Source organism: Gobio gobio, assembly GCF_949357685.1.
Source record: "Gobio gobio genome assembly, chromosome: 12".
In the NCBI taxonomy this organism is placed as follows: Eukaryota; Metazoa; Chordata; class Actinopteri; order Cypriniformes; family Gobionidae; genus Gobio; species Gobio gobio.
Genome location: NC_137105.1, coordinates 52,002,013 through 52,018,346, shown reverse-complemented (window position 1 = coordinate 52,018,346; position 16,334 = coordinate 52,002,013). Strand labels below are relative to the sequence as shown.

Sequence of the window (16,334 nt, the reverse complement as noted above, 5' to 3'; positions counted from 1 at the left end):
GTCAGTTTAAGGGTAGGGTTAGGGTCAGGTGTGGTGGTGTGGGTCAGTTTAAGGGTAGGGTTAGGGACAGGTGTGGTGGTGTGGGTCAGTTTAAGGGTAGGGTTTGGGACAGGTGTGGTGGTGTGGGTCAGTTTAAGGGTAGGGTTAGGGACAGGTGTGGTGGTGTGGGTCAGTTTAAGGGTAGGGTTAGGGACAGGTGTGGTGGTGTGGGTCAGTTTAAGGGTAGGGTTAGGGACAGGTGTGGTGGTGTGGGTCAGTTTAAGGGTAGGGTTAGGGACAGGTGTGGTGGTGTGGGTCAGTTTAAGGGTAGGGTTTGGGACAGGTGTGGTGGTGTGGGTCAGTTTAAGGGTAGGGTTTGGGACAGGTGTGGTGGTGTGGGTCAGTTTAAGGGTAGGGTTAGGGACAGGTGTGGTGGTGTGGGTCAGTTTAAGGGTAGGGTTTGGGACAGGTGTGGTGGTGTGGGTCAGTTTAAGGGTAGGGTTAGGGACAGGTGTGGTGGTGTGGGTCAGTTTAAGGGTAGGGTTAGGGTCAGGTGTGGTGGTGTGGGTCAGTTTAAGGGTAGGGTTAGGGACAGGTGTGGTGGTGTGGGTCAGTTTAAGGGTAGGGTTTGGGACAGGTGTGGTGGTGTGGGTCAGTTTAAGGGTAGGGTTAGGGACAGGTGTGGTGGTGTGGGTCAGTTTAAGGGTAGGGTTAGGGACAGGTGTGGTGGTGTGGGTCAGTTTAAGGGTAGGGTTAGGGACAGGTGTGGTGGTGTGGGTCAGTTTAAGGGTAGGGTTAGGGACAGGTGTGGTGGTGTGGGTCAGTTTAAGGGTAGGGTTTGGGACAGGTGTGGTGGTGTGGGTCAGTTTAAGGGTAGGGTTTGGGACAGGTGTGGTGGCGTGGGTCAGTTTAAGGGCAGGGTTAGGGACAGGTGTGGTGGCGTGGGTCAGTTTAAGGGTAGGGTTAGGGACAGGTGTGGTGGCGTGGGTCAGTTTAAGGGTAGGGTTTGGGACAGGTGTGGTGGCGTGGGTCAGTTTAAGGGTAGGGTTAGGGACAGGTGTGGTGGTGTGGGTCAGTTTAAGGGTAGGGTTAGGGACAGGTGTGGTGGTGTGGGTCAGTTTAAGGGTAGGGTTAGGGACAGGTGTGGTGGTGTGGGTCAGTTTAAGGGTAGAGTTAGGGACAGGTGTGGTGGTGTGGGTCAGTTTAAGGGTAGAGTTAGGGACAGGTGGGGTGGCGTGGGTCAGTTTAAGGGTAGGGTTAGGGACAGGTGTGGTGGCGTGGGTCAGTTTAAGGGTAGGGTTAGGGACAGGTGTGGTGGCGTGGGTCAGTTTAAGGGTAGGGTTTGGGACAGGTGTGGTGGTGTGGGTCAGTTTAAGGGTAGGGTTAGGGACAGGTGTGGTGGTGTGGGTCAGTTTAAGGGTAGGGTTAGGGACAGGTGTGGTGGTGTGGGTCAGTTTAAGGGTAGGGTTAGGGACAGGTGTGGTGGTGTGGGTCAGTTTAAGGGTAGGGTTAGGGACAGGTGTGGAGGTGTGGGTCAGTTTAAGGGTAGAGTTAGGGACAGGTGGGGTGGTGTGGGTCAGTTTAAGGGTAGGGTTAGGGACAGGTGTGGTGGTGTGGGTCAGTTTAAGGGTAGGGTTAGGGACAGGTGTGGTGGTGTGGGTCAGTTTAAGGGTAGAGTTAGGGACAGGTGGGGTGGTGTGGGTCAGTTTAAGGGTAGGGTTAGGGACAGGTGGGGTGGTGTGGGTCAGTTTAAGGGTAGAGTTAGGGACAGGTGGGGTGGTGTGGGTCAGTTTAAGGGTAGGGTTAGGGACAGGTGGGGTGGTGTGGGTCAGTTTAAGGGTAGGGTTAGGGACAGGTGTGGTGGTGTGGGTCAGTTTAAGGGTAGAGTTAGGGACAGGTGTGGTGGTGTGGGTCAGTTTAAGGGTAGGGTTAGGGACAGGTGGGGTGGTGTGGGTCAGTTTAAGGGTAGGGTTAGGGACAGGTGGGGTGGTGTGGGTCAGTTTAAGGGTAGGGTTAGGGACAGGTGTGGTGGTGTGGGTCAGTTTAAGGGTAGGGTTAGGGACAGGTGGGGTGGTGTGGGTCAGTTTAAGGGTAGGGTTAGGGACAGGTGGGGTGGTGTGGGTCAGTTTAAGGGTAGGGTTAGGGACAGGTGTGGTGGTGTGGGTCAGTTTAAGGGTAGGGTTAGGAACAGGTGTGGTGGTGTGGGTCAGTTTAAGGGTAGGGTTAGGGACAGGTGTGGTGGTGTGGGTCAGTTTAAGGGTAGGGTTAGGGACAGGTGGGGTGGTGTGGGTCAGTTTAAGGGTAGGGTTAGGGACAGGTGTGGTGGTGTGGGTCAGTTTAAGGGTAGAGTTAGGGACAGGTGGGGTGGTGTGGGTCAGTTTAAGGGTAGGGTTAGGGACCGGTGTGGTGGTGTGGGTCAGTTTAAGGGTAGGGTTAGGAACAGGTGTGGTGGTGTGGGTCAGTTTAAGGGTAGGGTTAGGGACAGGTGTGGTGGTGTGGGTCAGTTTAAGGGTAGGGTTAGGGACAGGTGGGGTGGTGTGGGTCAGTTTAAGGGTAGGGTTAGGGACAGGTGGGGTGGTGTGGGTCAGTTTAAGGGTAGGGTTAGGGACAGGTGTGGTGGTGTGGGTCAGTTTAAGGGTAGGGTTAGGGACAGGTGTGGTGGTGTGGGTCAGTTTAAGGGTAGGGTTAGGAACAGGTGTGGTGGTGTGGGTCAGTTTAAGGGTAGGGTTAGGGACAGGTGGGGTGGTGTGGGTCAGTTTAAGGGTAGGGTTAGGGACAGGTGGGGTGGTGTGGGTCAGTTTAAGGGTAGGGTTAGGGACAGGTGTGGTGGTGTGGGTCAGTTTAAGGGTAGAGTTAGGGACAGGTGGGGTGGTGTGGGTCAGTTTAAGGGTAGGGTTAGGGACCGGTGTGGTGGTGTGGGTCAGTTTAAGGGTAGGGTTAGGAACAGGTGTGGTGGTGTGGGTCAGTTTAAGGGTAGGGTTAGGGACAGGTGTGGTGGTGTGGGTCAGTTTAAGGGTAGGGTTAGGGACAGGTGTGGTGGTGTGGGTCAGTTTAAGGGTAGGGTTAGGGACAGGTGTGGTGGTGTGGGTCAGTTTAAGGGTAGGGTTAGGGACAGGTGGGGTGGTGTGGGTCAGTGTAAGGGTAGGGTTAGGGACAGGTGTGGTGGTGTGGGTCAGTTTAAGGGTAGGGTTAGGGACAGGTGTGTTGGTGTGGGTCAGTTTAAGGGTAGGGTTAGGGACAGGTGTGGTGGTGTGGGTCAGTTTAAGGGTAGGGTTAGGGTCAGGTGTGGTGGTATGGGTCAGTTTAAGGGTAGGGTTAGGGACAGGTGTGGTGGTGTGGGTCAGTTTAAGGGTAGGGTTAGGGACAGGTGTGGTGGTGTGGGTCAGTTTAAGGGTAGAGTTAGGGACAGGTGTGGTGGTGTGGGTCAGTTTAAGGGTAGGGTTAGGGACAGGTGGGGTGGTGTGGGTCAGTTTAAGGGTAGGGTTAGGGACAGGTGGGGTGGTGTGGGTCAGTTTAAGGGTAGGGTTAGGGTCAGGTGTGGTGGTGTGGGTCAGTTTAAGGGTAGGGTTAGGGTCAGGTGTGGTGGTGTGGGTCAGTTTAAGGGTAGGGTTAGGGACAGGTGTGGTGGTGTGGGTCAGTTTAAGGGTAGGGTTAGAGACAGGGGTGGTGGTGTGGGTAAGTTTAAGGGTAGAGTTAGGGACAGGTGTGGTGGTGTGGGTCAGTTTAAGGGTAGGGTTAGGGACAGGTGTGGTGGTGTGGGTCAGTTTAAGGGTAGGGTTAGGGACAGGTGTGGTGGTGTGGGTCAGTTTAAGGGTAGGGTTAGAGACAGGGGTGGTGGTGTGGGTCAGTTTAAGGGTAGAGTTAGGGACAGATGGGGTGGTGTGGGTCAGTTTAAGGGTAGGGTTAGGGACAGGTGTGGTGGTATGGGTCAGTTTAAGGGTAGAGTTAGGGACAGGTGTGGTGGTGTGGGTCAGTTTAAGGGTAGGGTTAGGGACAGGTGGGGTGGTGTGGGTCAGTTTAAGGGTAGGGTTAGGGACAGGTGGGGTGGTGTGGGTCAGTTTAAGGGTAGGGTTAGGGTCAGGTGTGGTGGTGTGGGTCAGTTTAAGGGTAGGGTTAGGGTCAGGTGTGGTGGTGTGGGTCAGTTTAAGGGTAGGGTTAGGGTCAGGTGTGGTGGTATGGGTCAGTTTAAGGGTAGGGTTAGGGACAGGTGTGGTGGTGTGGGTCAGTTTAAGGGTAGGGTTAGGGTCAGGTGTGGTGGTGTGGGTCAGTTTAAGGGTAGGGTTAGGGTCAGGTGTGGTGGTATGGGTCAGTTTAAGGGTAGGGTTAGGGACAGGTGTGGTGGTGTGGGTCAGTTTAAGGGTAGGGTTAGGGACAGGTGGGGTGGTGTGGGTCAGTTTAAGGGTAGGGTTAGGGACAGGTGTGGTGGTGTGGGTCAGTTTAAGGGTAGGGTTAGGGTCAGGTGTGGTGGTATGGGTCAGTTTAAGGGTAGGGTTAGGGACAGGTGTGGTGGTGTGGGTCAGTTTAAGGGTAGGGTTAGGGACAGGTGGGGTGGTGTGGGTCAGTTTAAGGGTAGGGTTAGGGACAGGTGGGGTGGTGTGGGTCAGTTTAAGGGTAGGGTTAGGGACAGGTGTGGTGGTGTGGGTCAGTTTAAGGGTAGAGTTAGGGACAGGTGTGGTGGTGTGGGTCAGTTTAAGGGTAGAGTTAGGGACAGGTGTGGTGGTGTGGGTCAGTTTAAGGGTAGGGTTAGGGACAGGTGTGGTGGTGTGGGTCAGTTTAAGGGTAGGGTTAGGGACAGGTGTGGTGGTGTGGGTCAGTTTAAGGGTAGGGTTAGGGACAGGTGTGGTGGTGTGGGTCAGTTTAAGGGTAGGGTTAGGGACAGGTGTGGTGGTGTGGGTCAGTTTAAGGGTAGAGTTAGGGACAGGTGTGGTGGTGTGGGTCAGTTTAAGGGTAGGGTTAGGGACAGGTGTGGTGGTGTGGGTCAGTTTAAGGGTAGAGTTAGGGACAGGTGTGGTGGTGTGGGTCAGTTTAAGGGTAGAGTTAGGGACAGGTGTGGTGGTGTGGGTCAGTTTAAGGGTAGGGTTAGGGACAGGTGTGGTGGTGTGGGTCAGTTTAAGGGTAGGGTTAGGGACAGGTGTGGTGGTGTGGGTCAGTTTAAGGGTAGGGTTAGGGACAGGTGTGTTGGTGTGGGTCAGTTTAAGGGTAGGGTTAGGGACAGGTGTGGTGGTGTGGGTCAGTTTAAGGGTAGAGTTAGGGACAGGTGTGGTGGTATGGGTCAGTTTAAGGGTAGGGTTAGGGACAGGTGTGGTGGTGTGGGTCAGTTTAAGGGTAGGGTTAGGGACAGGTGTGGTGGTGTGGGTCAGTTTAAGGGTAGGGTTAGGGACAGGTGGGGTGGTGTGGGTCAGTTTAAGGGTAGGGTTAGGGACAGGTGGGGTGGTGTGGGTCAGTTTAAGGGTAGGGTTAGGGACAGGTGTGGTGGTGTGGGTCAGTTTAAGGGTAGGGTTAGGGACAGGTGTGGTGGTGTGGGTCAGTTTAAGGGTAGGGTTAGGGACAGGTGGGGTGGTGTGGGTCAGTTTAAGGGTAGAGTTAGGGACAGGTGTGGTGGTGTGGGTCAGTTTAAGGGTAGGGTTAGGGACAGGTGTGGTGGTGTGGGTCAGTTTAAGGGTAGAGTTAGGGACAGGTGTGGTGGTGTGGGTCAGTTTAAGGGTAGAGTTAGGGACAGGTGGGGTGGTGTGGGTCAGTTTAAGGGTAGGGTTATGGACAGGTGTGGTGGTGTGGGTCAGTTTAAGGGTAGAGTTAGGGACAGGTGTGGTGGTGTGGGTCAGTTTAAGGGTAGAGTTAGGGACAGGTGTGGTGGTGTGGGTCAGTTTAAGGGTAGAGTTAGGGACAGGTGGGGTGGTGTGGGTCAGTTTAAGGGTAGGGTTATGGACAGGTGTGTTGGTAATGAGTAAGTTTAAGGGTAAAGTTAGGGACAGGTTAGGGTTAGGGTTAGTGGTGGTAAAATGTAAGTACAATGTAAAAACATGTATGTACACAATAAGTGCATTGTATCACCAAATTATTAATTAAAATGTTAGCACATAGTAGTTAAGTCACCTTATATAAAGTGGATCCAGAAATGTTTTGTTTTTGAAAGTCTGCATTTATTTGGTGAAACCTACAGTAAAAACGGTGCATATATCAACCTATCTAACATAATCATGCTACAAGCTCATTTCATTACTCTCTGTGCTGCTATTTTTTCATATCATTTTTCCTCCCATCTATTAATTTGCACGTCGCTTCTCATTCTGCCCGCCCTGCACCCGGTGTCATCTGTTGACTGCATTAATTGCGTGTCTGTAGGTGTTTGTGTAATTTCCTGCGGCTGGGCGGCAGTGCTCACGCTGGCCTCAGATCAGCGTCTAATAAGGGCTGATGGGAGCATTCAGCCCACACACTACTGCAAGTCATTCAACTCCACTGCATTTCACTGTTCTGCCAGAGTTAACCTGCCACTGCTTCTGTACACACACACACACACACACACGAGCGGGAGGAGAAGTACAGAGGGGCCGAGTGAGTGAATAGAGACGCTTTTCAAGACTGCAGCGCCTCACGAAAAAGCAAGGGACATTTCATTCCTGATTAGCATTAAAAATAACAAAAGATAAGGAAATTATAAATGAACAATATTTCATAACTGGACTGTAATCTATAGTACATTTGCATAGACCGTTTGTTATGGTTTTGTGTCTCTAACATTGTATTTACATGAAAATACATAAGATATGATTCTTAAAACAATAGGAGGAAAGTCAAACAGGTGGGAATAAAATGCAATTATGACAGAATTTTCAACTATACCTTTAAAAACATTATATAAATGCCTAAATATTTTTAAAAAGCCTATTCATCTTTAAAGTCCCCCTGTAGTCAGTAATTGTATCCCTTAAAACTCATCTTTGATCACTAAAATAACATTTAAATGTTTTTATTTTTTAAACATTTAAACATCATGCCTTAAAATAGCTTGAATGTAACTCGACACCCCTACTTCATTTAGTATGCACAGACTCATGAATATGCAAATGAGCCCCGCCTCCCCTCACTCACACCAGCTCAGAGAATCTCGCTCAACTTTACTGTAGTAAACTCTGCACAATGGTATCGCTCTCTACAGCGTCAGACACATAACGCTGATTAATATGATTAGACTACATTATCAAACTAATAATGTGTTGCTAATGTTAGCATGTTCGCCATCTCAGTCTGCCTTCCTTAGAAACGCTTTGAACATCACAGACCGTCAGTGGAGAAAGGCATATAGTTCATCATAACATCATAATACACATCATATACATAATTCACCGCTATATTGCTAAATATATTGCTAAATATACACGATTAGTTAGAGAATAGATAATGATTAAGCCCCGCCCCCTGTGATGTGATTGGTTACATGTTTGTGACGTCAGAAATACTCAGCAATGGTGTTGACTTATGAATTTGCACATGGTTTGTCTGAAATCATATTAAAAACATCACATAGACACATAAACAACATTAAACTCTTGATTTTCACCACAGGAAACGCAATCTTTAAATTGTGTTTCAGGCTAAAAAGTTGCAGGCTTGTTCACAACAAAGATGAAAACGATAACTCTTAAGTTTTAACTCTTTCTGTGCCATTGACAGAAATGTCCAGCTTTCCGTGTTTTCACTGTTATTCGGTAGGGGGCGCTATTACACATCTCCTGAAAAAGTACAGAATCTCCTGATCAAAACACAGGGGAAGAAGAAGCAGAAACAAGCGATAGCATATGCAATCATATGCATATGTAAAATAATACGATCATCAACATTAAACAGCATATAAATCTAAATGTATAGGGCTCGATTGGCTCCATCTGTGTTTCGATCATCGCTCTGAATCCCATCTGGATGGAGTCTTTGACAAAAATGTGATTTTCTCAGCTCGAAATGTTGCTTTTTTATGAAACTTGCACACATTCAATTGTTGATAAAAAGGAATGAATGAAGCTAGAATAAAACAGATTTTTTTTTTTTGTTTAAAAGCAGAGGCTCTGTTCTTTTGATATATTGCATATTGAGATATTCATACAACTGGATGCCATGAAACGTTTGTGAAAAGGATCACAAATACTGGAGGTGACTCAAAAAAAAAAAGAAACGCTGGCAGAGAAATAGTTCATAATTATTCTAATTCTATGAGAATAGTGAGCATCATTGGAATCACTTTCAGAACATTTTTCCCCAGCTGACGATTAATAAAAACGTTGACAGCCAATAAGAATCAATCCTGCTGTAAAGCAATCAAGCATTTGAATATGTAAATGACCTGTGGCTATATGCAATGGCTAGAGAAGCCGTTCTGATTGGCTGTTGGAGAGTCAGGGCTGTGACGGAGCTGTTGTTGTGGTTTACCTGCTGCAGGTCCAGAGTCACAGTGACGTAATGGTAGTCCATCCCGTTCATGATGCTCGGGCTCTGCCACCATCTGTTAGTGCCGTCGATGGCATACTCGATGGGATGCCGCTCTACACACATGAAAAACACAGTCGTGTGAGACCACACCTTCATCTTTGTTTATGGGCTTTTCATCTGGAATTTATAGGACAGTCAAAACCAGTTTGCAAATGTGTATTTTGTTTATGGCTCAGATTAGAGCCAGGCCGATATGGGTTTTTGGGGACCGATACCGATATTAGGGAGTACAACTATTCTGATACCGATATATATCTGCCGATATTCTTTACGTGTATATTATAGTACAGAACCAGTCAAAGGTTTGGACACACTTTCCCATTGATGTCCAAACTTTTGACTGGAACTGTATAGATAATAGAGTATGTACATAATATACATACATTGTACATAAATACAACAGAACAAACAGTTCTTCATTTTCAGGTACATAAATAGTAATCAAATGTCAAATATCACTTCATAGTCTTCACTGTATAGATTAACCCTAATTAAAGTTATTCAGTCAAAAGCCGTGAGTGATACTTTTATCATCTCGTCTTTTATGAGAAAACGCTTCCCTGCCATTGATGATTTCCGTGTTATCACTGTTATTCGGTAAGGGGGCGCTATTACTCATCTCCTGAATGAGTGCAGAATGTCCTGATCAAAACACAGGAAAAGAAGAAGCAGAAACAAGCGATCTCATAAAAAAGACGCATAATAATGCGATCTTCAACATTACATTTAGATTTACATTTATGCATTTGGCAGACGCTTTTATCCAAAGCGACTTACATTGCATTCAAGGCACACATTTACATTTTGTCAGTTCTTGCTTTCCCTGGGAATCAAACCCATGACCTTGGCGTTGCTAGCGCCATTGCTCTATTGTTTGAGCTACAGGAAAGAAGAAAGAAAAATGAAAACGTTAAACAGCATATATATCGAAACTAATGTTATTGTATGAAATGTCGACCCAGGACTGTGAAGCTTTGAGGAGTGGATGGAGTTGATATGAACGTGAATTTCTCAGCTTTTTCCTCAAAATGTTGCTTTTTTTTTTTTTTTTTGGTGTCATATCTGCGTCATTTACGCAAATGCCGATATATCTGCGACAGGTTCATTTCGGCCAATAAAATCAGCAGACCGGAGATGTTGGTCCAGTGGGTTAAACCATGGAACTGATACGCAGAAGGTTGCTGGTTCGATCCCAGCGGTCACCACCAGTGTGTCCTTGAGCAAGGCACTTTACTCCATGTTGCTCCAGGGGGATTGTCCCTGTAATAAGAGCACTAAGTCGCTTTGGATAAAAGCGTCTGCCAAATGCATTAAAGCTCTAGCTCAGATATAGTGAGATATGCAGGAAAAGACTGCTCAGTTTTATTCAGAGGCCAAAACAAAAACATGCAATTTGGTGCAGATGCTGATATTCTGTTAAGGATATTGTCAGAAATTTCTCAGAGATTTAAACGAAAGATCATGAATATACGGTCTCCATCTGCTCCTGCTAGAGCAAGGAGAACGGTCCCTTGAGGATCACATGAAGGATTTCCTGGATCTGGCATGACTCACTCTCTATCCCCTGTCAGATGTGTTCCTCCAATCCCATCCCCATTCCCCATTGGTGCAAGGATGTGTTTCCAGTGGAGGGACATTATGTCACGGTCATATTTAGTTTTATTGTCATATCTTAGTTTAATAGTTTCATTGTATTGTTCTGTTTAGTTTCATGGTTTTCTTTGTCACAGTCATTGACTGAGTTCTTGTTCATTGCTTGTTGTCATGGTTTCTGATTACCCAGCAGGCAATTTTGCGTTTAAAAGACGTCTAATTGCTGTCCAAACATGGCCTGACGTCTAGGCTAAAACAAGGCTAAATTTGAGCTGTCAGTGAAAATTTAATAGCCGTCTAACCCATAGCCCAAGAATAGACTAGTCATCTAGAACATGAACATGAAACCAAACACCTTGTAATCACTGTTGACTTTGCTTACATGATACACAAGTTATTTTGGCAAAAATGACATGTAACCAAACTCAAGGTTGTTTCGGCTAGAAGTGGGATACTCATAGCCGGACTATATCGGGTCTATAGTTAACCAAGACGGTGAAATGATTTTTTCATTCTTTATGGATTCTACACTCTCAAAAAAAAAAAAGTACAAAATTGTACCTTTTAAGGTACTGGGGTGGTACCCTTATTTGTGTACCTCTAAGTCAGGGGTAGGAAAGTTCGGTACTAGAGAGCTGATGTCCTGCAACCCTACTAAGCAACCCTACCTAAGCCACAACAGTATAAAACTCATGGCTCCCAGCATGCATTGCAGCATTGAGTATGTCACCATTGTGCTGATTCTTGAAATCTGTGTGCATCTAAACTTTTTTTCCCCTAAAATGCATTTAAAAATCAAAATTCAGAATGTCTGATCTGTGGCAAGAAAGTATTTTTGGTGAATATTATTTATTAATATTTTTAGTCAGTGATGAGTTTAATCAAACATTTTTGTTTATGGGTTCTTTTGATTTGAACAGATTATGTGTTTTGTTAACACTGTAACAAAAACCACAAACTCACATAAAAAGCCAAGACTCAAACTGCCCAACTAAATGAAACACTGATCCCCATAATGGCGACCACATATTTTCAATAAAACATCAACATCTAAACCTCTGTTAATTCTCAGTAAGAGCTTCTATAGATGTCTTTCAGGGTTGGAGCCAAAGTCTGCAGGACAGCGGCTCTCTAGGACTGAACCTACCCCTGCTCTAATTAGAGGAAAACAATGGTATAATTATACCCTAAGGACCAATTGCATACCTAGTACCAGTTATACGTTTTGTTCCCCAAGGAACAAAATTGTACCTCCACTGTACCTTTTTTCTGAGAGTGTACTAAACACGCTAGAGTAGCAATTTGATACTCACATTTGAACATGATTGTTCCTCCAAAAAATTATGCATGGATTATCAAGTAAACCTAAGCTGCTATAGTTCATTAAGTGTTCATCTTGAAATATTACTTATATAATATTATTTGCCTTGTTTTAAGGACATTCAAAGCAAGCAAAGTGATCATGTCTTGAAGTTGTCGCTGTTAATCGGTGTATGTGTGAATTTGACTGATGCAAACACACTCCTGCTTGTGTTCAGGGCCGTCCCGTCCGTCTTTTAGATGAAATAGATGGTCTAAAAAGAGCCCCGCTTCATGGTCTACATAAACACGAGTAAATCACGGCGGCTGACGCAAGAGCACTTATCACAATAATCTACACCGGAAGAGAGAAAGAGAGAGAGAGAAGACGACACCAGATCCATCCTCTTAATAATGACGGCAAAAATCTGTCTGTGTAGGCTATATTTATAATCAAACATTTGTATATGATATAATCATATGAATTTGTATTTAAAGTCATTCTAATAAATGGTGTTTTCATCGAGCTCTTATCTGAAGAGATCAAGAGAGATTTGACTCCTCGTGACATGAGCCCTTTAGAAAAGCAGCATAACACCTCATATTAAACCACGACAGGACACGATGGCACTTAATAACGTGTCTCTGCTGGCTTTTACCTTCGCCAGCTGACTGGGGCTGAATAAAACCGTCTTTTGAAATAAAGCTATCTGCTCTAATGAGGGATGAGTTTTATAAGCGCTGAAATACTCACATTTATCTCAGCGCAGAGCCTGTCGAAAGGGAACTATATGAGACAAACTCCAATCTTTCTTTACAGCCAGATCCTTAATCAGGCAAAGATGATTAAAGTTGTCCACTTAATCATTTATTTGACTGCATATATTCTTTTCTAATTTATGAGCGAGATCTAGGTTTCATTTAAAAGAACTCCCCCGCTGGTTAAGTCACATCTCTCTCTCTCTCTCTCTCTCTCTCTCTCTTTCTCTAATTTTCTCTAATTACATGTTATATTAATCACTCTCTGGCTGAGAGTGTGTGGGTGACTCTTGTGTGTTTGAAGAGAGCTCAGATTAGAGCGTCTGACTCATTACTGACAGCTCTGGAGCAGTTCCTCCAGTGACGGATCAACTCAACTCAAGCTTTATTAAGACCTTTCAGACAGCTTGTACACATCAGAAACCACGACACCAACACCTGAAAGAACTGCTTTCATGAAGGTGACAGGAAGACAGAAGGGTGCATCTCACAAAGGACATGTCTGGCTCACATTTCACCACAAAACCAAAGGGAAAAAAATAATAATCTGTGGACCATTAAAGAAGTAGTTGAGCCGAAAGTGAAAATTGAGTCATTTGCTTGCATATCTTTTGAGTTTGTTAGTAGCTCTCATTCATCTCAATGATGATTTTCATTAGATTCTCATTATTGTAATACAGTCATTAAAATCATCCTCTGGACACAACTTTTTTTATTACATTTTACATAAACTACCATGATGTATAAAAACACAGCTACAAGCAGCAGTTATATTAATTATGGCTAAGAGCATCCGAAAAACAGCAACGATGAGTAATTAAAGACGTTTTTATATTATTTTAGACAAAATGGCTGAAAAAACAGACAAATCACTGTAGTATGATTAACACATCACTTTTGACCAAAAGGTGGCGCGGTTATCAAATTACTATGATGTGGTCAGTGTGAGGTGACAATGACATATACTGTACAAAGTTTGGTGTCAATATGCCAAAGGGTTGCAGTGTTACAGCCTTATGCTGCGTTCACACCGAACACGAATTGAGCATCAAATTCGCTTCCATCGCATCTAGTTGGACGCTTGAAGATTTTGAATCCACGCGAGCGTTTGAAGCAAAACAGCTCCATATGACTGCTCACTGCCAATATCAGTCATTCCTCCACATTGAATGTGTGACTCCAGACGGTGCACAAAAAGCACCAAATAAAATCCCTCGCACGTAACATGGCACTCAAGTCGCCTTTCTCGCGAATGAGGAGAAACCGCGTCCTAAACGGGACTATCGCGCCGCTGTCAATGCGTCTTTACATTGACTTAACATGGAAACCACTCGCTCCAGACGCTCAAGTCGCATTTGGTGTGAACGCAGCATTAGAATCAGCTTGGCATCATGTCAACAAGTATGTTGATGTGTTACGCGAGAACGTTTTGGTCTATCAAAAGGCTTTTGATATATTTTTGCCCGCATGGTCTGAAGATGTTCTGAGCCAATTTCGGTGAAAATCAGACCAACGGTCTAGGAGGAGTTTGAAAAAGTAGGATTTCAAAGAAATTCAAAGTGGTGGATTGCAAGTTCGAGCAAATATGTCAAAATTGAGGATATTGTTCTCGGCATGGCCCAAGAAATTTCTCAAGGAATCGGTTTCATTAAAATAGGCAAAAATAATCAACATTTATTTGCATTATTTAAGGAAGGTTGGGTTTATCAAACAGCTTGATAACTTTTTGCCAGCATGGTCTAATGCTGCGTTCACACTGAACACAAATGGAGCGTCTGGTGCGAGTGATTTCCATGTTAAGTCAATGGAAAGGTGCGTTGACGCTCGTCTGGAGGTCCTGCGGCGCGATAGACGCGTTTCGCACGGCACAAAGGACGCGATTCCGCCTCATTCGCACGTCCAGATCACGCAAGTGACGCAAATTGAGCAAAAAAGTGGTGCTTTTTGTGCATTCACGCGTTTGAAAAAAAGTTGAAAAATCTGAACTTTGGCGTCAATTCGCGCCGCGTTAACCAATCAGGAGCCTGCTCGCTGCGGTCACATGATGAAGCGACGTGATGAGAAACCCTGCATAATTTAAAAATACTACTATTGTTTCACAAAATGTAGTTAGGACTTTTTCAGGTGGGAATGTAGTTGTTTAAAGCTCAAATCTGTGGTTTATTTATAAAGAGAGCGCCTATTTAAAAAAAAAAAAGTGATCTTGTGTGTGTGGAGTTGTGAGATCCAGGCGATCAGCGGCTCTCAGCGCTCATTAACCCCGGCGAGAGCAGCCTTTCCTCGGCCAGTCCTTCTGCCGCTGGCTCTGATGGCCTGTAGTGGCTCATCTTGTGTGGATCTAACGGCCGATCTTTGGTGTCATGAATCTATAATTTGTTGTCTGCCAAAGAGAAGTTTCATAACTTTATTTTTTTAGGATATTTAAATATACATGCAGTGAAGATAGTGTAGGAGTTGCCTGGACCACATTTGTGTGGCTATTAATGTTTAATATATATTTTTAATGAACATAGGCTGAGTGGTGTTTTAATGACATTTCTCCTGAAGCACCTTGAACGCGCGTCTATTTCGCTTCAAACGCTCGATTTATACACTTGTCCAATTCGCTGTGGATGGATTCAAAATGTTCAAGCGTCAAACTAGACACGGTAGACGCGATTTTGACGCTCTATTCGTGTTTGGTGTGAACGAAGCATAAAGATGATCCAGTTCGATTTCAATGAAAATCAGGCAAACCGTAGAAAAAGTAGGCGTTTTGGCGGGATAATTTACATAACGGAAAATGGGTGCAGCCATCAGTTCGCCATCATATAATGCAATCAAATCACCCGGATCCAAAGAATCAGAGGGGGAAAAAAGAATTGTTTCTATCACTTACGGTTAAAAAGTTATTAGCATAAATATAAGTGAAAATTTGGACAGGTGGTGGTGCTAGAGGGATTGAGTTAGAGACTCTTTTTACCATACGTTTCTATGGGCTGCCATTGACTCCCATGGCGGAAGAAGAAAACGAATACAATAGATGCCACTATTCAGTGCTTGTTTTTTTCACATTGCTTTAAAATACTAAGTAAATGACGAAGTTAAATTTATATAAACACTCATATTTAGAGGGCTTCTCAAACAGCAAACGTTTGAAGCGACACGGTCTACTGTCAAACTACACTCTAAAAAGTGCTGGGTTAAAAACAACCCAAGTGAAAATGGACTAACCCAGCGATTGGGTTGTTTTAACCCAGTAGTTGGGTTAAATGTTTGCTTAAAACAACCCAATTGCTGGGTTAGTCCATTTTCAACCCAACTTGGGTTGTTTTTAACCCAGCACTTTTTAGAGTGCAACATTAGCAACATGTGATGTCATGCACTAAGCATAATAAGAAATATTAAATATTCAAACACACCATCTGCTCTACTTTCCAGCAAACCATGCAGCTTTGAAGTTTGTGTTCCTTGTATTGAGCCAAGCGGTCAATCCGTGACATTTCCATCCTCTATTAATCGAACATCTTTTGGCTGTCACTGAAGTTCACAGAAGGCGAGTTGAATTGAGAACACATGTGCGGCTTTTATTAACAAAACTTGACCTAAATGCAAAATAAACAATGACTTGACTAAACTTGAACATGAAAAGAAACATAAACGCACCAAACAGCAGTAACACAACTACATCAAAGCTAGACTGGGAACAATGGGAAGATGAGGGATAGTTATACTGAGAGACAAAAAACACCTGAGAACAATCAAGCAATGAACCAATGACTACATGACTAGAACAACCAATCATAGACAAGGGAAGCGCATGGCAAACAGGAAGAATGACCATGACTAAACTTCAAAATAAAAGACCTGAAGACAAGAACATGAGCAAAACTCAAAACCAACAATACTAAACTAAATTGGTATGATGTGCAATAGATGCACATTATATTTCGATAATGATGACAGTAATGATTCATCTTTGTTATGAATTACAAACAGTACACATAATACCAAATATATATACATTTTAGTGTTATGTGTATCGTTTGTAATTGAGCCAAATATGAATTAACTAAACTAAAAACATGCTTTTCTTATTTCGTATTTTTGTCTTGTTTTCCAGTCCTAATATCTAAAGAATTCTCAAATCAAGATGAAAAAAAAAGATTAAAACAAGCTAATAATTAATCTTGTCTCTGTTTGAATTAAGATTTCTTTTTCTTTTTCTTTTTCAGCAACAA

General features: G+C 44.4%; 1 protein-coding gene across 1 annotated transcript in view; it reads right to left on the bottom strand.

Moving 5' to 3' along the window:
- The window catches only part of LOC307134786 (laminin subunit alpha-2-like), a gene marked incomplete at both ends in the record, with an annotated part of 100,668 nt that overhangs the window by 80,268 nt on the left and 4,066 nt on the right, over positions 1-16,334 (bottom strand). The window contains one exon of the mRNA XM_079830783.1: positions 8,404-8,516. Coding sequence (XP_079686909.1) covers positions 8,404-8,516 — 113 coding nt within the window. The remainder of the gene's footprint in view (positions 1-8,403; positions 8,517-16,334) is intronic.